Source organism: Taudactylus pleione, unplaced genomic scaffold (assembly GCF_031769625.1).
Source record: "Taudactylus pleione unplaced genomic scaffold, aTauple2 ptg000381l, whole genome shotgun sequence".
Classification (NCBI taxonomy): Eukaryota; Metazoa; Chordata; class Amphibia; order Anura; family Myobatrachidae; genus Taudactylus; species Taudactylus pleione.
The window spans coordinates 10,133,315-10,156,862 of NW_028284782.1; the positions used below are offsets into that span (position 1 = coordinate 10,133,315).

The following is a 23,548-nucleotide window of genomic DNA, read 5'->3' on the forward strand; positions in this document are numbered from 1 at the left end:
CTCCAATTATTTCATGTACTTTATTTAGCTCCACAACCTTTTCCATACATCAGGGCTGTAACTAGGAGTGTGCAAGCAGTGCCGCTGCACAGAGTCCATTGGGCGGCACTGTCTCTGCTCCACCTCACCTGCATCTGACAAGCAGGGTGCCTGGTACAGCATCCTGCAGCCAGAATCACTGCTGAAGTCCTACCTGGAGCATCCAAAGGATGCTCCAGACATGCAGACTGCAGCATATATATCCTAAGGATGGTTCTTACCGGTGCTGAAGGACCCGCCCCTTCCGCATGATGTCATGTGCTAAGGGAGCGTGGCTGTCACAGGGCCCTAGTCAGCCTGCTTACCGTGCTGCCATACATTCATTTCAAATCATAGCCTCACTTGTTGTTATAGCATGGAACCAATATCGCTGTGTGCAGAGAAAACACATACAGTAGGTGGCCAGGAGAGTAGCTAAGTGCTGCAATGTGATCAGTGTTGGTATTACAGATAAAACAGACCTCCTTATAAACAAAAAATGTATATGATGCTCTCAAGAGCATTATTACCGCCATTGTCTGAAACACTCTTTGGAAAGGTTTCACACGTCCAAGTATAGATTTGTTTATAAATCTGTGAGATACAGTGTAGTGAATTTTTGTGAAAATATTCATATATATTTGATTTTTTTTCCATTAAAGCAAAGAATTTGTTAGATAATCAATATCCCCGAACCGCTTCTGCTAAGCAACCAAAAGGGAAACGCACATGCAGGATGGGGCCCCTGTTCGTATGTCCCCAATTGTAACCTTCACATCATCACTGTCTGTGTCACTGTCATCTTCATCACTGCAGCTCTGAGTGACCTGTTGGAAAATGTGGAAAGCACATTTCATTAGACTAAAAGTACATAGTAAGTAATACACTTATACTTGGTCATTTGGCATGTGCGCTAAATTATTTCATGTAGAAACTTACTAATTAAAGGACAAATTAGCTGTTGTAATGTGCGTACCATTCACTAAGGAGGTCAATCTAATATAGGCAAGAAAAATACAAACACATTGTCATATATAAATAGACATGGCTGCTCTCTGATATTTCATCTTTGGCATTGTTAAGACCGTACTGTATAACAACCCTGTTTGCTGACCATGCTCCAACCTACAACACTAGCAATTAGTTAATGGGCTGCAGCCCAAATACAGGTGAAGCAAAGCCCAAATCCCCTTGCGGGGGTCCGAGGTAAATACGGAAATGCATTAGACTCTGTGTCCCTGTTCTATGTAGTGTAATTCCTTAGCTAGTAGATTAGAGTCCATGATCCCAAAATATAATTTTAGCAGGCTTTGAATATTCAATCCCATCAACTATTGTAATGTGTTCGAAGATCTCATCAGAATCTTATCAGATATAACTGGGTACAGCAGTAAACTCTATTGACCAGATATTTTATCGACTCATGGCATGAGTCATCATTATAATCTCAGTGTACAGGCGCCAACCCAAACAATGAAATCAAAGCAATTTGGCCAGACACGCTTAAAGCTAAATTGCTTATTTTCAGTTTTTCAGTGGTAGATCAATTAGAATACAACATGTCCAGGGATGTAAAAGCCTTGTGAAAAGTGTGTGCATAAGAGTTCTTAAGTGCTATAGTATTAATAATAATAATAATAATAATAATAATTTTATTTATATAGCGCTTTTCTCCCATAGGACTCAAAGTCGCTTTACAGACATCAGAAAACATTGTACATTGTACAAGGATTTGGTGTTGCAAAAAAAAATAGAAAACCACACTGATAATTAAAATCAACCGAAACCTAGAGAGCACAATAAGCATATTGCAGGGTTTGTGCAGACATTTTGGGAAATAACTTCCATGGGTTATATATTCCACCCACAAAGGTACCAAATGAGGCAGCCGTTTTGGGCGCACTACATAGGATTACCCTGGGTGGAATAGGTTACGCCTAGAAGAGATGACACAAAATGGGTGGTTGCAGGATCCTGATGCTAGGAGTAGGGTCCCAACATAATAGTCAGGTCCCTGTATTTTTCATCCCATCCATGAGTATACTAGGTGAGCCAGCCATGGTGGGCGCACTGCGAAGGTTGCACTGTGGGTGATAACCAATAAGTATTACTAGTCTGAAAGATCTTTCTCAATTCCTGAGAGACACTAATACTTGCTGTATGTCTACAATCTAAAAATTACAGCGGGGTATACACTTAGCGATTTAACCAAGTGATTGCTGTCACAAACCGTGCTAGAGACCTCCGGTTGAGACCCCTGCATCTCCCCATGCGCTTATGTCATCGCGCCTTGCTGAGCCGCCGGTCGCTCCTGTCAGTGGAATCCAGAGTGGGGCCTACGCCTGAAGGTGGTTTCCTGCATCCACACTGTTGCCTAGGTGTCCCAGCCACACTTCCATGCACTTCAGTGTGTCAGACCTCCGGATCATGGGCGCGGCCATCTTGGATCAAGTCAGGTGGTCCAGACCCATACAGTCAGCAGCACACTCCAGCTGCTCCAGCCAATCATTGTCCGACCAGGGGTATAAAAGCCCTTCCCTGACTCTGGGCCTGATTCAGACCCGCTCGCAAGCGGGTCGATGTTGTCCTAGTGCACATGCGCACGACGGAGGGAGCTCCGTCGTGCACATGCGCGAGACCCGAATAGCGACGGCCAAGTCGTCGCTATGGGTCTCGCACCAAAGGGGGCGTGCTGTCAATGGTGAGTGACAGCACGCCCCCTTTGGTGGGTGTGCCGGGGACGTGGCTGCCCAGACGGAGGTGTTCCCATGGGAGTGCCTACCGTCTGGGGCCGGCCCCACTGACATCAGTAGTGATGTCAGTGGGAGTGCTTTTGGCTCTGATAGAGCCAAAAGCTCTCCGGGCTTGCGGCAGATGAGACCCTACCGCAAGGGTCTCGTCGCAAGCCCGATGGTCGCGATGGTCTTGACCATCGCGCCCATCTTTTTGGCCGCTCGCATAAGCTGTGAGTGGTCACCCACAGCTATGCGAGCGGCCAGGAGGCCGCACCAATAATAGGTAGGACGGCCCTGATTCAGAGCGAGCGCTCTTGTCAGCGCGTCCGGCTCCCTGTCTCATTGCCAGTACAATAGTGCACCTTGCCACAGCAAGAACTATGTTCCTGTGCTCAGCTGTTCCTGCTCCAGTTTGTTTGTTCCTAGTTCCTGTGTACTCCAGTCGGGAGTACTCCTGCTCCCAATCCAGCACACTCCATCCCGGAGTCCTATTCTAAGTGCTTCACCCAATCCAGCACACTCCATCCCGGAGCCCTATTCAAAGTACTTCACCCAATCCAGCACACTCCATCCCGGAGTCCTTATCTAAGTGCTTCACCCAACCCAGCACACTCCATCCCGGAGTCCTATTCAAAGTGCTTCACCCAATCCAGTATACTCCATCCCAGAGTCTGACTCAAGTTCATTTCCCAGTCCTACATACTCCATCCAGGAGTCATATTCAATTACCCTCCAGTATTCAATGTATCTTCAAGTTCTACAGCATTCAACATTACAGTTCTTCTCCGCAGTACCCCCTGAACCTCAGAGACTTTTTACCTTTCGTTTTGCAGTGTCTACAGTTGTGCATCCCTGCACTAAGGACTATATTTACCATCTCTCATTAGTTCTCATTTAACTATATGCAACGGAATTATATTAAACCATCTAAATTCCAACTCTCTCCTGGTGCTGGTGTATCTGTACCACAACCCAGTTTGGGTCCACCCCTTCCAATACCTCGAGCCGTGACAGTTTGTACTGGCCACATGGATCCGTCTGGTACCCAGAGCCCTGGGCCTGGATCTGTCCAGGATCTTCTGAATCGCCTGGGTAGACAAGAGTCGGCACAAGTGCAGTTGATGCAATATGTTCAGGATATATCTACTCGTCTGGATAATGTTCAAGCTCTCCTCTCAGGAATATCTAGAACGGATCTCCAGCCCAGTAATCCTACTTCAGCAACCACTCCCGCAGTGGTCTCTCCTCCAGTGCCTCGTCTTCAGCTACCGCTTCCCAATAAATTCGATTGGAGCCCAAAGCTCTGTCGTGGATTTTTAAATCAATGTGAGATTAATTTCGAGTTACAGGCAGCAAGCTTCCCTACTTCCAGAACCAGAGTAGCATACATCATATCACTATTGACCAGTCAAGCCTTGGACTGGGTCTCTCCTCTCTGGGAGAAAGCTGACCCAATTTTATCTAACTATACAGAGTTCGTGACCACCTTCCGTAGAATCTTTGACGAACCAGGTAGAACGACCTCAGCCTCTAATGATGTGTTACGTCTCCGTCAAGGAAGCAGGACTGTCAGTCAATATGTGATCCTGTTTCACACCATAGCTTCAGAGCTAACCTGGAATGAGGATGCTTTACTTGCAGCCTTTTGGAATGGGTTGTCAGAGAAAATTAAGGATGACTTAACTTCCCGTGAGCTGCCTTAATCATTGGACGCCTTGATTTCTCTGTGTAATAAAGTCGACCTGTGTCACAGAGAGCAAGCCATGGAAAGAAGTTGGTTCGACCGCCCTAAAACTTATCCTGTTCCCCGAGTTACTTCACCCTCTACTCCTCCTGATGAGCCTATGCAAGTGAATCGTTCCCGACTCTTTGCTGAAGAACGTCATAGGAGACGTCTAGAGAATCTTTGCCTGTACTGTGCTTCTTCGCATCACTACCTCAAGTCTTGTCCCTCCCATCCGGGAAACGCCCCCTCCTAACCTATGACAGAGGTGTTAGGTTAGGAGCATCTATGGAATCACACAAGGAAACTGATCCTACTATCATTGCCTTGTTGGAAGTGAACCAAGTCTACTTAAGTGTTTCCTTGCTTTGCTTGATTCAGGAGCTGCCGAGAATTTCCTCACTTCGGACTTCGTTCACAAATATCGCATATCTACTGAGTGGCTATTACAACCAGTATCTTTAACTGCTATAGATGGCAGTCGAATCATCGGTGGGAGAATTACACATCGCACCCAACCTTTGAAGCTCAAAGTTGGGGCACTTCACATGGAAACCACGTCCTTCCTTGTCATTCCTAAAGCCTCTCATGAAATTATCCTGGGCCTTCCATGGCTTCAAAGACATAATCCTCGAATCGATTGGATGTCCTTGCAAATTGTCTCCTGGAGTCCATTTTGTTTCCAGAACTGTCTTCCTCAAATTGTTCCTATACGAAACTCCTGTGTGAAATCTCTAGAAGGTCTTCCAGAGACCTATCAGGACTTCTGTGACGTCTTCAGTAAACAAGGAGCTGACACTCTCCCTCCTCATCGTGAATGGGACTGCCCTACTGACTTGGTGCCAGGGAAAACTCCGCCATGTGGACGAGTTTATCCTCTCTCGTTGCCAGAGACCCAATACATTTCTGAGTATATTGCAGAGAACTTGGAGAAAGGGTTTATTCGCACCTCCAGCTCGCCCGCTGGAGCGGGTTTCTTCTTCGTTAAGAAGAAAGACGGTCTCCTTCGTCCCTGCATCGAATATTGTGGACTCAGCGACATTACCATTCATAATAGTTATCCACTTCCACTCATCACAGAACTGTTCGATAGAGTGAAGGGTGCTTCTGTGTTTACCAAACTTGACTTAAGGGGTGCGTATAATCTGATCCATATACGAGAAGGAGATGAATCTAAGACTGCATTCAACACCAGGGATGGGCACTATGAATATCTAGTGATGCCCTTCGGCCTCAGCAATGTCCCGGCAGTCTACCAACATTTCGTTAATGAGATCTTCCGGGACCTTTTATACAAGTCAGTCGTAGACTACTTGGTTGATATTTTAATCTTCTACCAAGACCTTCAGACGCATCGTTCCCAAGTCAAGGAAGTTTTGCTTCGCTTAAGAAAAAACCTGCTTTTCTGCAAACTAGAGAAATGCACCTTCGAGACCTCAACCATTCCTTTCCTAGGATATATTATCTCCGGAACCGGTCCACAAATGGATCCACAGAAGTTGCAAGCCGTTCTTGACTGGTCTTTGCCTACTACCTTGAAATCCATTCAGCGGTTTTTAGGATTTGCCAACTACTACCGCAAGTTCATCAAGGGCTTCTCTTCGTTGGTGGCTCCTATTACAGTTCTCACTCGAAAAGGTGCTAACCCCGGTGCATGGTCTCTTGAGGCTATCTCGGCTTTCCACCAGCTGAAACAAGCTTTCATCTCAGCGCCAGTTTTGAAACAGCCTGATGTGACCCGTCCCTTCATCCTTGAAGTAGATGCCTCTATGGAAAGGATGGGAGCTGTTCTCTCTCAACGATCTGATGATGGCAAGTTACATCCCTGTTGCTTTTTCTCTTGAAGATTTCTACCTGCAGAGAGGAATTACCCCATTGGAGACCAAGAACTCCTAGCGATTAAACTGACGCTAGAGGAATGGCGTTATTTACTAGAAGGAGCCTCGTACCCCATTTCAGTCTTCAAAGACCATAAGAACCTGCTCTACCTACAGACAACCCGCTGTCTAAACTCCAGACAGGCCAGATGGGCGCTGTTTTTCTCCCGTTTTGATTTTAAACTCTCCTACCGTCCAGGTCCTCAGAATACTAAGACTGATGCCTTATCTCGCTCCCTGGATTCTGAACAAGAGAACAAGTCGGAACCTCCTCCTCCAATTCTGGATCCCACATCCTTTGCCTCTACCAGGCTTACGTCTGATCCTCCACAGGGAAAGACCTTCGTGGCTCCGGATCTTCGTAAGAAGCTACTTCATTGGGCTCACGCTTCCCGATTTTCTGGACATACGGGGGTAGAGAAGACTGTCAAGTTCATTCAACGCTCTTATTGGTTGCCTACGCTAAAAACCGATGTCAAAGATTTTGTTGCTTCCTGCATCAAGTGTGCTCAACACAAAATTTCTAGAAGAACATCGCCCGGTCTGTTGCATCCGTTGACTGTCCCTCGACAGCCCTGGTCCCATTTATCCATGGACTTTATTGCGGACTTGCCTCCATCACAGGGCCACAATACCATATGGGTAGTCGTCGACAGGTTCTCCAAAATGTCTAATTTTGTGCCTTTAACGGGGTTGCCTTCAGCGTCCCAGCTTGCACAGCTCTTCATTAAGGAAATTTTCCATTTGCACGGTCTGCCTCAAGATATTATCTCCGACAGAGGAGTCCAGTTTGTGGCCAAGTTTTGGAGGTCCCTGTGTTCAGCACTGCAAGTGAAACTTAAATACTCCACGGCCTATCACCCTCAGACCAACGGGCAGACAGAGAGGGTGAACCAAGACCTTGAACAGTTCCTGCATCTCTTCATTTCATCTTCACAAGACGACTGGTTGGAACTACTTCCTTGAGCCGAGTTTGCTCATAATGATCGCTATCACTCCTCCACTGCGAACACACCCTTTTATACTGTGTATGGTCAACATCCTCGCCTCCCTGAGTTTCCACTGGTACTGACTATTGATGTACCAGCTGTTAAAGACCCTCCAGCATCTGACGGCTATCTGGGACAAGGTCCATTCTTCATTATTGAGGGCCTCCATATGCTACAAAAAGTTTGCAGACCGTAAGAGACGAGCCGCCCCGAAATTCTGACTTGGGGACAGAGTATGGTTGTCTACCCAAGATCTTAGACTTCGCATTCCGTCTATGAAATTTGCCCCACGATTCATCGGTCCATTTTCAGTGGAAAAGGTTATCAACCCAGTGGCGTTTAAGTTGAAGTTACCTCCTGTCTTACGAATCCCTAATTCATTCCATGTATCTCTCCTGAAACCTCTGGTTTTGAATAAATTTCAAAGAACTCTCCCTAAGACACCTGGTATCCACACTCAGCGTGGACAGGAATTCAAGATCCAAAAGGTTCTGAATTCCCGCTGTCGCTATGGACGACTCCAATACCTCATTGACTGGAAGGGCTATGGCCCAGAAGAATGAACTTGTATTTTCGCTACTGACGTCCATGTCCCTGCTCTTCTGAAAGCCTTCCACTTCAAGTTTCCTCACAAGCCTAGGAAGTGTCCGGAGTCCACTTTTAAAAGGGGGGGTACTGTCCAAAACCGTGCTAGAGACCTCCGGCTGAGACCTCTGCATCTCCCCATGCGCTTATGTCATCGTGCCTTGCTGAGTCGCCGGTCGCTCCTGTCAGTGGAATCCAGAGTGGGGCCTATGCACTACATCCCGGCGTGCTATTCAAAGTGCTTCACCCAATCCAGTATATTCCATCCCGGAATCTGACTCAAGTTCATTTCCCAGTCCTGCATACATCCAGGAGTCATATTCAATTACCCTCCAGTATTCAACGTATCTTCAAGTTCTACAGCATTCAACCTTACAGTTCTTCTCCGCAGTACCCCCTGAACCTCAGAGACTTTTTACCTTTTGTTTTGCAGTGTCTACAGTTGTGCATCCCTGCACTAAGGACTATATTTACCATCTCTCATTAGTTCTCATTTAACTGTATGCAAAGGAATTATATTAAACCATCTAAATTCCAACTCTCTCCTGGTCCTGGTGTCTCTGTACCACAACCCAGTTGGGGTCCACCCCTTTAAATACCTCGAGCCGTGACAATTGCACGATAACGACATTGTTATCGTGTAATCACTTGCAAATCCCGCATGCATCGGGCATGTTTTGGTCAGAAGCGACCAGCGATGCCCGTGCCCGCTGGCCGCTTCCGACATCGCCCGTACATGCTGGTCAACCTGACGATCTTGTCGGGGATGAGGGGATGTGCGGGGATGAGGGATGTGCCTGGACTGAACGAGTGAACGTTCAGTCTAGGCACATCACTAGATATACAAACGAGAGCACGACAGCAATGTCGTAATCGTGCTCTCATTTGTATATCTATAAGTGGATACCCTTTCATCCAACCCCTGTTTGTCTTGTTTTGAACCCAGCATTATGAATCAACATTATGGGCCTGATTCAGAGCCGTTCGCTATTTGTGGTCGTTCGTTCAAAAACAAGGGGTGGCTATTCAAATGATCCGTTCGCAAATTGCAGTCTGTTCCCACCTCTAAGTCTGAACGAGCGAGCAAAACATACGCTCGTTTTTTTGATAAAAACGCCCCCTGGCCGCACGCACCATACGTCATGTCCGCTATTTATTAGATTAATCGAGTACATCGTACAGCGTATGAACTGCTCGCTATTCTTGTGGTTGGTGTTTTCAACCGCTATTTTGCGAGCAGTTCTGAGTTAAAAAAAACCAAGTGACGTGGTCAATGACGCTGCTGTATTAATTATGCACTCCCTTAAAACGCCCGTTTTGACCTTTAAGCACGCCTGCGTTCGGATCTCCACTCCCCGTTTTCAAGCACCTTCCCCTGTTACCACCCACATATGCCTCATTCTGTCACTCAAAATAGCAGGCCCTCGCTATATTGCGTACCAACGATTTTCGGCCGCACTGACTGGTTCGCGCATGCGTACTAAAAACCGTACGCATGCGCAGATGTGCGAACATCGCTCGGAACGAGCGTACTGCCGCTAGCGAGTGGCTCTGAATGAGGGCCTATGTCCTTTAGCTAGCAGTCTAAATAGAAAGTATGCAGTCAGGAGGATCCAGCCAAATTTAGCAGCACTTTTACACTCTATATGCAAAAGCAAGTGGTTCCAAGTGCCTTTAAAGAAGTCTATTGGTGGCAGTTACTATGCTCCTACAACTTATGGCACCAATTACTAAAGCCAACAACAGATCGGCCAGACCACTGTAATAAATGTGGGCATGGCTATGCCCTGGCTCCCTGAATGGAGGTCTGCGGCGATGGGGGCATGATTATGCAACCTCTGCACTTCTGTCCTAACCCCAGCACCCTTGCTACTTACAGGCAGAGTGTTTAGTGGTTAGGCAGCACTACTAGGAGTAGCCAATAATGGAATCATACTGATTCCCCTTAAGCCCACCCTATCACAAAAACTATATAAAGTTACAAAACAGCACAAAACTAATTCTGAGAATACACGGTTGTCATTCATATGACAACCTTTAGGTATAGAATGCCTAATTGGGCTATTGAGACCTTACAGATGAAATATAGAGCCCAAACAGTGCTGTGCTGAGTCTTGAAGAACCCAACAGAAAAGCACAGAGCACAAGATGCTGAATGACTAATTATAGAGCTTATAGAGAAGGATTAAAAAAAATAGATGTACCAGAACAGTGGCTAGTGGAGAATCTGTAATACTCTTGCATGAATAACATAACTGGAACAATGCAGGAAAGATAGAACGGAGAAATACACCTCTCTGTAATGAGGACTTTTGTAATTTTTCCAAGTGTGGTCTTGGAATAAAGAAGCCAAATTAGATTTTTCATAATATATCTTACTGCCTAACTTGTGGTCCACACTTTCTGACCCATGCAGGCCAATTTACGGAGGGCCAGGACACACTATTACTGATGAAATATCACTGGCATTACCACATCTGCTAAAATGTTATTGGCCACCTCTGCTACATGTTACTACTGATGGAGGAAGTATCTTCTATTTGTTATGACAGCAGAAGACCAATAATTTGGAGCCCTGACTAGTAGCAAGTATTCCTAATACGTGGTGCCAATGTATGCCCAGGATCTGTAGGGATTAGTGATATCTCCATGATGTCACAGCTCTTGACAGATGCAGATTTTCAGCACCGCTAAAGCTGTCTTGGGTTTCACAAGCTTTCCACTGAAAAACATGAGCGATGGAGGCTCCCAGTAATAATATTACAGGGGCGATTCAATCACTGCAATTTACACGATGTGTCGGAACATTGATTCCAACCGTACTGTAAGTTTTGCCTTGCACCACATCAAGGTAATGAAACTGGCTGATATGTGCGCAGCAGAGCTTTGTGACGATGCACATCAGCAGTAATTGGATTACCCTATAAGAGTCCAATTACCCACTTGAGATCATGCCAATTGTAAGCATATTGTTGAGCTACGGTTTTATTAAACCAAAGTTAAAAAGAAAACATATTATGTGGATCTTTGGAAAAGTCAGAGGCCCTATGTGAAGTCCCCAGAATCTAGCAGGTTGCTCACCACTGAACTAAATGACTATTGTTTGCTTTGAGGAAAATATGCCATTGTAAAGAGCCAGGGCCTCATTCAGAGATGGACGCAATGCCAAAGTTTATGCAGCTCAATGATTACGGTGGTCTGCACAGGCATCTCAGTCGCACTTTTCATTTATTACCAATGTGAGGATTTATTCGCAAAGTAATTGACAGGCAGCGGCCGTTGGTGGATGGCAACGTGGAGGTGGCGACTCAAGCGCAGGCATGTTGCAACCATTTTCACTGCGTGCCTCTGCCTGGAAAAACAATCCCGTATGTAGTAAAAATGGCGCCGGTGTCTCAGTTCCCACGGCCGTTCTGCGCGACTCTAGGGTTACTCAGAAGTCCAATAATCTACTAATCTGCGACCAAACTACATCTTTGTACGCAGTTGCTTGGATTTGCAAAGCCACGGGTAGGCATCTCAATACAATAACCGGCGGCTGTGACATTTGCATATTTCCGCACAGTTGCTGCGTACAAATTTGCAGCTGCGGCGGCATAAGCGTACCTCTCTGAATCAGGCCCTGAGTACAACTGGTGATGTGGCACAGGGTGTGTGAATTAGTGCCAAAGTACATGATCTAGAGGCAGAACTGAAGTGAGCAAAATGCAGGACTGAAGCAACCTCATCCTCACCTACAGGTCCCTGCCCTGCTTCAATTGCAACCTGACAGATACCTGCCACTATATTTTGTAGAGATGAGCAGATACCATGACTATATACATATCTGCATTTAAGTCTGACCCACTAGCTATTGCATATTTTTTTTGCCCCTCTTACACACACATCACTCAGACAAGTATCATCTTTACCTGTAGTGACGCATTCTGTTCCAGGCTCCCACTAGAGATATCCTGCAATGTATCAGATGACCTGGTATGCCTATGGGTTTAAAGGTGAAGACAAATATCCAAACACAGCGGATAAGAACTTGCTATACTATAAATTACATAAGTATCAGAAACTGATAAGGAGGCTGGTAACCATACAACAGACGGAACTTAAAGTATGTCCTCCTATAAATACTAAAACTGAATCCTTAAAATACTTAGAATAAACAGTTGAAAGAATTTACTATATCAGAAGTTCCCAAACACCTCCATTACAGTCCAAGTTTTAAGGATATCCATGCTTAAATGCAAATGGTTAAATCAAATTGACTGAGGTACTGAAAGTGTTTAAAGTTTTTAGGGCTGTGAGTGAGTCTGATGAGGTAAGTCACATAAGGTAAGTGAATTCCATATGAGGGTAGAACCAGTCTGGGAGCGAGGCACAAGTCAGATGTAAATCTAAGGCGATATTAAGTGTACTTTGAGATGAGATTTAAGATGTATGAAGGGGGCGGGGTGTTGTTGAGGGCTTTGTAGGTAAGAATGAGTCATTTGAATTGGATTCTGGAGAAAATGTGGAACCAGTGTAGGAATTTGTACAGTGACGTGGTAGATTTTGACTGACAAGATAGGATTTCAGGATTTCTGGGCCATTTAATATGGCATTAACATAGGGACAAATAGGTGAGGAGAATGCTAGCTAGAAAGTGGTTGCAGTACCCAAGGTCAGAGATGATAAGATAATAATAATAATAATAATAATAATAATCTTATTTATATAGCGCTTTTCTCCCATAGGACTCAAAGTAGATAAGAATATAAATAGGATCGTATAATGTCATAAATTCAGCTATGCAAATTGCTTCTAACTATGAAAATACTGAACCACCACAATTAATAGTATCTGGTTAATAAATTGAATCTGACATACCACAGCAATCCTACATTATATCTCCAACAATTGTGCAACCATTTGGAACCCTGGTATGAGGTTGAACCACCATTATCTACCATCTCAACTTCAGCATATATTTATATGTACTAGATCACGTCCTACTTAATTCCATCTAAGGAAATAATATTCACTACTAACTCCACATATTAAACTTTAGGGGTCTATTATTAAGGGTTGGGTACGGGATCCCGACAGGGTTAGGATACCAACATGTATCGGTAGGTATCCTAACCTTTCTCCTACCCCTCCATCCCCGGTGCCTAAACCCAACCTCCCCCCATGTGTCTAAACCCAACCTCCCCCCATGTGCCTAAACCTAACCTCCCTTTCCCCACACCCTAAACCTAACCCTCCCCCTAGTGCCTAACCCATCCCTTCCCCAACCCCACTACTTACCTTTGGGATGCTGGTGCCGGGATTCTGACAAGTGTCCAGATTCTGGCGCCGGTATTCTTTTTTTTTTTTCAATATTATTATTATAACATTATTTCAAATAACAAATTGGTAAATATAAAATAAGCAAACAAAAAAGATTGGGAGTCAAAATAAGAAGGGAACATTGAAGGGGGGAAAGAGGGTACAGGGGGGAGGTACATAAATTGTATACAAAACAAACAATATAGACCACGACAGAATCGTTAACACAGAATATAGCATCTTTTATATGTAACCAGTAGAAAAACATATCATATAAGAATATGTTTATTTAAAAAAAATAAACTTGTTAGAGTACAAGTACAAGAGGAGATTATGTTTAGAGCAGTGAAACTGTAAAATATAAAGGATCCAATAACAACGTCAAGTGCTGGACAAAGAGGCCCCGCTCCGTGTGCTCGGTAATTTTGCCACCCAATACTCACTCCACCCAAACCATCGTATATAGGGGCTAAAGACCGAAGATGAGTACGAGGAACCCGCTACCTCAAATTCATAATGGGCCTGAACATTGGTTTCCACTACATCTATACTTGGAACATAGGATGTACGCCAATATTGGGCTATGAGAAGTTTAGCTGTTATGAGAATATGTCCCATAACATAACAGTCATTATTAGAAAGATGTCCTCGATAAACATGAAATATAGCTAGTAAAAGGGTTGGAGTTATATGAGTATTATGCACTGTGAAAATCAACTAAAAAACTGAGGCCCAAAGGCCGGACAATGCTGGTCAGGACCAAAAAATATGGAGTAGAGAGCCGACATGACCACAATTACGCCAACATAAATTGGATGTGGAAGGCCATATTGTATGCAGCAAAACTGGCGTTAAATATAAACGGCGGAGAAGTTTGTAAAATTGTTCTGTATGGGAAATACACTTGGACAGGCAAAAGCATGTCTGAAAGACAGAGTTCCACTCATCTTCCGAAAGGAGCAAGATAAGTCGGCCTTACACTTCACTAAGGAAGATAATTTTAGCAGCTTCAGGGATTGGATCAAGAGGGAATACCACCATGAGATGCTACCCTTGCTGTCTGCTGTAATAAATGTGTCTCGCATATAATGAGGTGGAGTTGACATAACATGGGGGGATTGTGTAATACTAAATAGCCAGTGTCTTAGTTGAAGGAATTTCTAAAATTCTCTATGAGGAAATGAGTACTGCATTTGGATCTAGGTGAAAGATGATAAAAAGCCTGCCGATGTGACCTCATTAAAGTAGAGCAGTGGTTCTCAAACTTGGTCCTCAGGGCTCCACACAGTTCACGTTTTGCAGGTCACCCAGCAGATGCACAGGTGTAATCATTACTCACTGACACATTTTAAAAGTTCCACAGGTGGAGCTAATTATTTCACTTGATTCAGTGTGGAGACATGGAAAACATGCACTGTTTGGGGTCCTGAGAACCGAGTTTGAGAACCTGTGAAGTAGAGTACTCCCCTGACTATCCAGAGATCAAACTCTAAGTTTGGTATAAGGAACACCAGTCCCGCCAATGAGAAGTCAGTGTAAGGGAGAGAAACCTCTTCAGATCTAGAGATAAATTCTAGCCAAGCTTTGCGGTAAACCATGACTGCAGATGAGCGCACTATAGATTGTAAATTAATAGCAGATGGCAACCATAGAGTGTCTGAGGGAATGGAGATACCATTCCTCTTTCCAAAAGGACCCACAGAGCCGGCATCCCCTTTGCCGGGTTATTGACCGGATCCCATTATTAAAGATCTCACTGCTGAAATTCATACAGGTTGAGTCTCCCATATCCAAAATGCTTGGGACCAGGGGTATTTTGGATAACGGAATATTCCGTATTTTGGAATATTTGCATATCATAATGAAATATCTTGGGAATGGGACCCAAATATACACACAGAATGCATTTATGTGTTATATACACCTTATACACACAGCCTGCAGGTCATTTTATACAATATTTTCAATATTTTTGTGGCTCAAGCAAAGTTTGTGAATATACATGAAATTCATTTATGTGTTATATACACCTTATACACACAGCCTGAAGGTAATTTTATACAATATTTTTAATAATGTTGTGCCTTAGACAAAGTTTGTGTACATTGAACCATCAAAAATGAAAAGGTTTCATTATCTCAGTCATGCCAAAATTATTCCGTATTACGGAATATTCCGTATTTCGGAAAATTTGGATATGGGAGACTCAACCTGTACCAGATAGACAACAACATCTTGAGGAAGGAAGGGGAGTAGAAAACAAAGAGAGGGTGGGGTTGGAGGACAAAACAATGTATTTATTACACACACATGTTTTTGGAGAACTTACCCTGGAGTTGATCCATTCTCTTCATCATGAGTGATTGTAGGTGAACCTGAAAGAGTATATAGTACATTGCTTTTCACTGGCATATGTGTAAAAGACAATCACTGTTGGCAGTGACCCAATTGTATTTAGAAAATCCTAATGAAAACTTCTGAAAAATAACAATCTATCGTGACAGATAGCAGAAAAGCATATTGGCTTTCACTGCAGGCTTATCTTAGCTCTCAAAAAAGAACATTATTTGATGCACAGAGAGAATAGAAAAAGAACAACATTTTAAAATTTACCAAGAGAGGAGGTTAAATAGAGTAGTTTGGAAGCATTTTTTTTACATATTTTATTTTACACTAGCTGGGATACCCGGCGTTGGCAGGTTGAAGACTGCACCCTGAAGTACAGTACACCTGCAACCCTCATTTTTTTACATTGTCCTCGCCTATAACGTGGATAACTATGCAAATTAGGAGTAAATGAGCGTATTCTCATACTGTTTGGAATGGGGTATATCAGGGTAGCTTCCAAAATCACTTGAGTTTCAGAAATCACTGCAGAACAGAGGGGGTGATTCAGCTGCGGATGGATATGCATTACTGACCCAAGGACGCAGCTTTAGAAAATCTGCGATGCCCTTGGCTGGCTGAGTGACCATCGGGAACATTTTTCTGCCTGGCTCCCTCACTTCCTATCCCCAGACATCTCCACCCTCATCATGGGTGATTTCAATATCCCCATTGACAGTCCACAATCTCATGCTTCCAAACTACTCTATTTAACCTCCTCTCTTAGCCTCACCCAATGGACTGACTCCTCTACTCATCAGGGTGGCCACTGTCTTGATCTTGTATTCACCAGACTATGCTCAGTTTCTGATTCACTAATTCTCCTTTCCCTCTCTCAGATCACAACCTTATCACCTGCACACTCTTCTCCTTTACATTTATTTATTAACAGTTTCTTATATAGCGCAGCATATTCCGTTGCACTTTACAATTGGAAAATTGATAGAACAAAACAGGGTAATAACAGACAGACATAGAGGTAAGAGGACCCTGCTTGCAAGCTTATTACATCAACCTCAATGTAATTTAAATCAACCAAGCCTCTCAAACTCACAGAAATATTAATGCTATTAATTTCCAACAACTATCCACCTCTCTACAACTACTCTCATCAATTTCTACATTCACTACTCCTGAGACTGCTGCATCACACCTGATTCTAGAAAAAGCCCACACTGAAGTAGCTCCAGCTACCCATCACACTCCACATAGACTTAGATGTCAACCGTGGCATTCTAAATTAACAAGGCATCTGCAAAAACGCTCACGTAAAGTAGAACATCAGTGTCACAACTCCCGGATGGTTATGGACGCAACCCGTATTTGGGGATTGGCGTGACCTATTTCTGAGGCGCGGAGTCTAATGTGCCGGCGGTGTTCACCAGGGACCCTCGCAAGAGGGTATGGGCTTGGCTGCGTCCGACACACAGGTTGCGGCCCTCAGAATAGGTTCCCTTATACAGGTGCTAGGTAATTCTGGATGAAGCAGAGAAGACGTATAGCTTAGTCAACAGGCCAGTTCAGAAACAAACAGACTTAGACGGTACCAGGGAACAGGCGTAAACAGGTCACAGGGAATAGCCGAAGTCAAAACCAGATATCAGATACAATACAGGGGTCAGGCAAACTCAGCGTCACAAACGAAGCCAAGGTCAGGAACAGGTTAATGGAATAACACAGGAACACTGCAGTCTGGTAAATGAGCCTGATAGCAGTGGTGGTATACTGCACAAAGAAGCCACAGGTTAGAACTGATCTCTAGGAAGCAACACTTTGCTCAGGCACCAATGGGAGTTCTCACAGGGAATATGACTCTTCTGCAAGTCCCTGATAGGCTGCTGAGGTCAGCTGAGGAAGGGAGCATTCTTACTGGAAGAATGCTACCAGCTGACATAGTGCATGAAGATGATGTCACTGCATGGATCTTGAACGAGGTCAGGCAGAAATCCTGACCTGCAGCAAATGGTAAGTAAGTCACACAATTTGAGCAGAGTGTGACAGTCAGTGGCGTAAATCTCGTACACCTAGTGACTTCCTCACATATAAGTCTATCTACAACCCTTATCGTAATGCTCTGGACACTGCCAAACTGATTTCCAATCTCTGATCTCTGCTCAAGCCTCGAACGCAAAGCGACTTTTTAATACATTTCAATTGCTTCTTACCCTTCCCTCACCCAACCCACCTGCTATTATCTGTGCACAAGATCTTGCAAGATTGATAAGATCCAAAATTAAATGGTATGCTCTTCCTCAGCCAGTGACCTGCTCAATTCGATACCTGGACCCTCTGGCACATTCTCTTCATTTGACCCCACAAAGATGAAGATGAAGTATCTACACTATTATTATCCTCCTACTCTACTATCTCTCCTCCTGACCCTATACCCTCACAAATCAGTAAAGCTCTGTCCCCTGTGCTCATCCCAACCCTAACTAAAAGCTGTAATCTTTCTCTCTCTCTCCACTGGCATCTTTCCAACTCTGTTCAAGCATGCAGTGATTACTCCCATTCTGAAGAAACAAAATTCTGACCCTAACACACTCTCTAATTACCGTCCCATCTCCCATGCCCCTCCAAGTTACTTGTCTACACCCATCTCACACACTTTCTTAACTCACACAACTTATTGGACCCACTTCAAAATTTTGAAAGTGAAGGAAGAGAAATGCCTAAAGTGGTGCACTGGAAAAACTATAATATATATTTTATTAATTTAATTAATATTGTCTAACAAGACAAATGAACAGCAAAAATTTAAAATGATTAAAGAGTGAAAAGTAATAAATTCAGTGAATAAAATATGTGCAACGCCCCTGTATTACCACATAACCATATGTCGGATCAATATCGTTATGTATGGCACTTATCCTATATAAGGTATGCCATGTATATTGATCCTAAATGCCTGTTGCTTGCCATTGTTCCAGCATATATGCATACATGTGTATTATTTATATACAGTTAGCATTTATAAATGCCAATACTGAATAAGTACTGTAATTACTATTGAACAATTAAGTCAGTTTTTAAACAGATGAACACGATCAAAAATTAGTGAGTATTGTTCAATGATTGCTTATATGATTATAGCAATCAAAATTGATGTATATTTATTAAAGTGATTAATATTTCTTCCCTGTGTCACTTTTATTATGGATATACACATATTAAGTTTGTCACATTTAGCATAGTACTGATTTTATATGAACCAGCTCCTTAGTCTCATAAAGGTGCTCATGGGAAACATATATGCAAATTTTGTGCACAGCGTTAGTTCAGATCTCCCTGCTTCTCATACACACCATAACAAACCCTCCTATTGGGGAGCAAGGGAGAAGTTACTTCCAAAATGTAATTACAGGTTCATCACATCGTATACATTCTAATCTCTGTACGCATTAGATAATTATTGACAGGCCCTTTCAGGTTTTCATTGAAGAGCAACTGAAATGTTTTTTATCATATTGAGTGGCAACAGGGTGCGCCACTAACCGAGGCCGCTTACCGGAACTGCCTTATATACTCGCGATCGTATCATTGGCAAGCGGGATGTCAGTCAGTCTAAAAGCACCTATCACATCGCGCCACGTTACTAAGTCCCGCCCTCTAGCTCATGCTAGTACCAGGGCCAGTGACGTGGTATGTCAAGGATCATCAATCGCTTACCGAGTGGCATATTAGTTAGCAGACTAAGACAATCAATCTCAGAGAACGATGTCTCTGTTGGTTTTAATATAGAGAAAGAACAATATTCCTCAACAGTCTATTAATTATAATCCCTCTAAAGATTTATAAAGTTAATATTAGACTATCCTAATTGACATATTAAGATCAAAAATCAGTAAAAAAAATCGTCAGGGCTGGTCACATGATCATTCTTTAATGTTATATTAGAGTCTACTCAGGTTTGTCCAATAGATGGACGATCAAGGATTCACTATTGACAAGGTATTATCAATCTATCACCTATGATATAGATTGACTCTCCAGATACTAAAAATTCATTATGTAGGATAAATGTTATATATAAATAAATATGCAGTGAATACCAAACAACTATATTAAATAATGTGATCTCAAAACATATGCAGTGTTAAAAGTGATATCAATAATCAATAACACTCCACAGAGACAGCACTGACTAAGGTAGTGAATGATCTAGTCAATGCTAAGGCTAAAGGCCCTTACTCACTTCTAATTCTTCTACATCTCTCTGCTGCTTTTGACACTGTTGACCACTCTCTTCTCTTAGAAACACTACAATCCCTAGGTCTTAAGGACACAGCTCTTTCTTGGTTCTCGTCATACCTATCTAATCGCTCTTTCACTGTTCGTTACCTCTATCAGTTGGAGTATAGCAAGGCTCAGTCTTAGGTTCTCTGCTTTTCTCAATCTATACCATGCCTCTTGGCAAACTAATCAGCTCTTTTGGATTTCAGTACCAGCTGTATGCGGATGATACTCAATCTACCTATCCTCCCAAGATTTGTCACCATCTGTATTGGTCCGTGTCACTGAATGTCTTTCTGCCATTTCATCTTGGATTTCATCTCGCCACCTCAAACTTAATATTTCTAAAACAGAATTAATTATATTTCCACCGGGCAACAACAGTTACCAACCTGATCTCTCCATCACTGTTGATAACTCGACAATCCACCCTGTCCCACAAGCTCGCTGCCTAGGTCATCCTTGACTGTGAACTGTCCTTGCCCACATTCAATCGGTCTCATAATCATGTTACATACATCTAAAAAAAATATCCGAAATTTGACCATATCTCACACAAGACACTGCAAAAACTCTAATCCATGCACTCATTATTTCCCGCATTGACTATTGCAAGAGTTTCCTTACTGGTCTATCCAATAACAGGCTCACGCCATTACAATCTATTATAAATGCAGCTGCGAGGCTGATCTTCCTTGCCAAACGTTCATTGTCTGCTGCTCCGCTCTGTCACTCCCTCCATTGGTTGACAGTTTTGTACCATATTCAATACAAAATACTTTTACTTACACATAAGGCTATTAACCAAACCACACCAAAATGCATCTCTTCACTCATCTCAAAATATCTCCCAATCCATCCTCTCCGCTCAGCACAAGATCTGTGTTTCTCATCCCCACGCATTACTTGCTCCCATTCACGATTACAGGACTTTTTTCGGGCTGCATCCACTCTGTGGAATGTCCTACCAAGTACAATAAGACTTTCCTCTAGTCTCCAAACCTTCACGTGTTCCCTGAAAACTCACCTCTTCAGACAAGCTTATCAGAGTCCACAACCGCCCACATAACCTTCGTAGCTTCCATATCTAATTACATCCCCTTGCACAGTCCACACACAACCTCACACATTGTTTTTCTTTCACATCCTCCTAACATTTGGCTGACATTCCTGTGTGACTTGACAGCCCACCAAGAAACTCTGCATTTGGATGGACCAAAATGCAATATATAGCACCTATCCTTGCGTATCATTGCCTATTTCCCTATAGATTGTAAGCTTGCGAGCAGGGCCTTCCTACCTATATGTCTGTCTGTTATTACCCAGTTTTGTTCAATGTTTCCAATTGTAAAGCGCAACGGAATATATTGCGCTATACAAGAAACTGTTAATAAATAAATAAATACATTTTGAAAGCTCATTTACAAACACACATCATATACTCTGTTTTAAAAATAAAACAATCAATCATGGGTTGTGATTGGGATTTTATGACTAAGAAAGCATAAAATACAATGGGTATATATTAGTAAAAAAAATAAACGTTAAAAGTTGAGTTATAATTTGAGTGAAGCTAATTATGCATTGAAATTGCACAGCTAATGAAGCCCATTCCCAGTGTCAGAATATATATGGTGTTTTTACAGCTCAGTATGGTGCCTAATAAGGGGATAGGGATTAATTATTTTCTAGAACTACTTTTTCTAAAGGGAATTTGTGTCTATATGGATGTACACACTAAGGGAGTTGTCGTGGTTTTATGCCTAGACTATTATTTGGCTAACACAGCAATCACTGGAGAAAGTGAAACTTACCCAGAAATATTAACAATATTTTTACAGAAATACTTAAAAAGACAGATGTCTTCTGAGCATTCCAGCAAAAATGTATTATGCCCTATTTGTATGAAGAGGATGTCCCTCTGTTTTCGATCGGAAAAGTAGCATAGGTTTGTATGGGGGCTGCTTAATTAGGAAGTTTGCTACAATTGGTTCCGGTAGCTAATACCATTGTAGCCTACAGTATGAGCTACATTTACAGAAAGTTCTTAGGAGAGGCAAACTGGAACTTGCACATGTCTAGTCCGATGATCGTGCACCCAAATTAAGAATACTGCGTTCAAACCTGGAAATAAAGTGACTTCGTTGTTTCGGACAAGGGATATGTGCACCTTGTTAATAATAATAGTAATAGTTAATAATAACTTTCAGTTTAATCTCCCTGAATAACATTATGCACAGCACTCCATTCAGGAGACTAACTCTCAACATCATGCACCGCAGTCAAACACTTAACACAAGCTTTTTTCTACTGTGTAGGAAGCCGAGTAATTCTTACTATGTGTAAGCTAGTTGTAATTCGATTAGGCCACTGCAGCCAGGCAGATCTATGCAGTGTGTGGCTGCAGGTTAGTAGGGGAGTACTGAGAAAGTTCCTGCTACCCCCTTAGTATACCTGTGTTAAGTGTTTGTCTGTGATGCATGAGGTTGGAGTTCAACACCCTGAATGGCGTGCTGTGCATTGTTGGTTTTAAATGCATAAGGTACTGCATACTGTACATTACACTGTTACTAAGCTCATAAGTAAAGTGTCTGTCAGGGTGATGGTTCAAGGCTTGGAGAGAGATAAAGTATAGTAGTTGTCCAAAGCAACCAATCAGCTTCTGTCAATTCAAAGACATGGGGAGATTTATCAAAGTTTGCAGAGAGATATAGTGGAGAAAGGTAAAGTACCAACCTATTAGCTTCTGTAAATTTTCAAGCACAGCATGTAAAAATGACAGTTAGAAGCTTACTGGTTGGTACTTTATCTCTCCCCAAGCTTTGATAAATATCCCACTATGCTAGATAAATGAAAGAAGCTGAATGGTTGCTTTAGACAACTTCTCCTTTTTAGCTTTCTCCAAGGCTTGATACAACTCCCCCTAAATATGGTATATGAAGTTTAGTGTTCAGATCCCTTGCTTGGAGTGTTGTGTATGGGAGATTAGGTCAGTGAAGGATATTATTACCAGGGGCACCGATTGGGGAGGGGGAGAGGAGCGGTTACTAATTACCTGGGCCAGAGCCTGTTGGAGTGGTTTGGGCCAGCTGCTGAGTGGGACGGGTGTCCTCCTTTGCACCACCCAGCATTGTGCATAATATATTTTTTTTTACTGGAGTGGTCATGGCCACATCTCCCTGATTTAGCCATGCCTTCTTCAGTATCCAGGCCCCGTGGCTGTCTCAACAGCCCTGGCAACTACACAATACCAAATGATGGCTAGCGCTAGTTAAAAGTCAATATGGCACATGTGATGTGGAGTTCAAAGGAAGAGTTCTGAAGTGTGTATTTTAATACAGGCAATGATGTACATGTGTATGTTGTTTTAATAGTGTAGACTAATATATTATATCTAAAAACACACACATATATATTACATATATAATATGTATATATACACACACACAGATATATATACACATATAGTACTTGTGTGTGCGTGTGTGTGTATATATAATATATAGTATATTTTATGCACATTTACCTTGTATGTACCTGGCACTCCGCTGGACATTCATTTACAAGTGTGCGACTGGGACTTGAAAATATATATATATACAAACATATTGCCCTTAAATTGCGGTATGAGCTAAACCTTGTTTCCAATTTAAACTCAATGCATTAAGACCAGCTGCACCTCCTTTTAGGCCCCCTGTCAGT

The 23,548-nt window shown here is 42.9% G+C and overlaps 1 protein-coding gene across 1 annotated transcript in view; it reads right to left on the reverse strand.

Moving 5' to 3' along the window:
• LOC148507866 (uncharacterized) overlaps window positions 1–23,548 on the reverse strand; it is an 80,004-nt gene that overhangs the window by 47,761 nt on the left and 8,695 nt on the right. The window contains exons 2-5 of the mRNA XM_088445522.1: window positions 15,558–15,603; window positions 11,839–11,908; window positions 6,456–6,458; window positions 748–845 (exon numbers count right to left, since the gene is read on the reverse strand). Coding sequence (XP_088301648.1) covers window positions 748–845; window positions 6,456–6,458; window positions 11,839–11,908; window positions 15,558–15,603 — 217 coding nt within the window. The remainder of the gene's footprint in view (window positions 1–747; window positions 846–6,455; window positions 6,459–11,838; window positions 11,909–15,557; window positions 15,604–23,548) is intronic.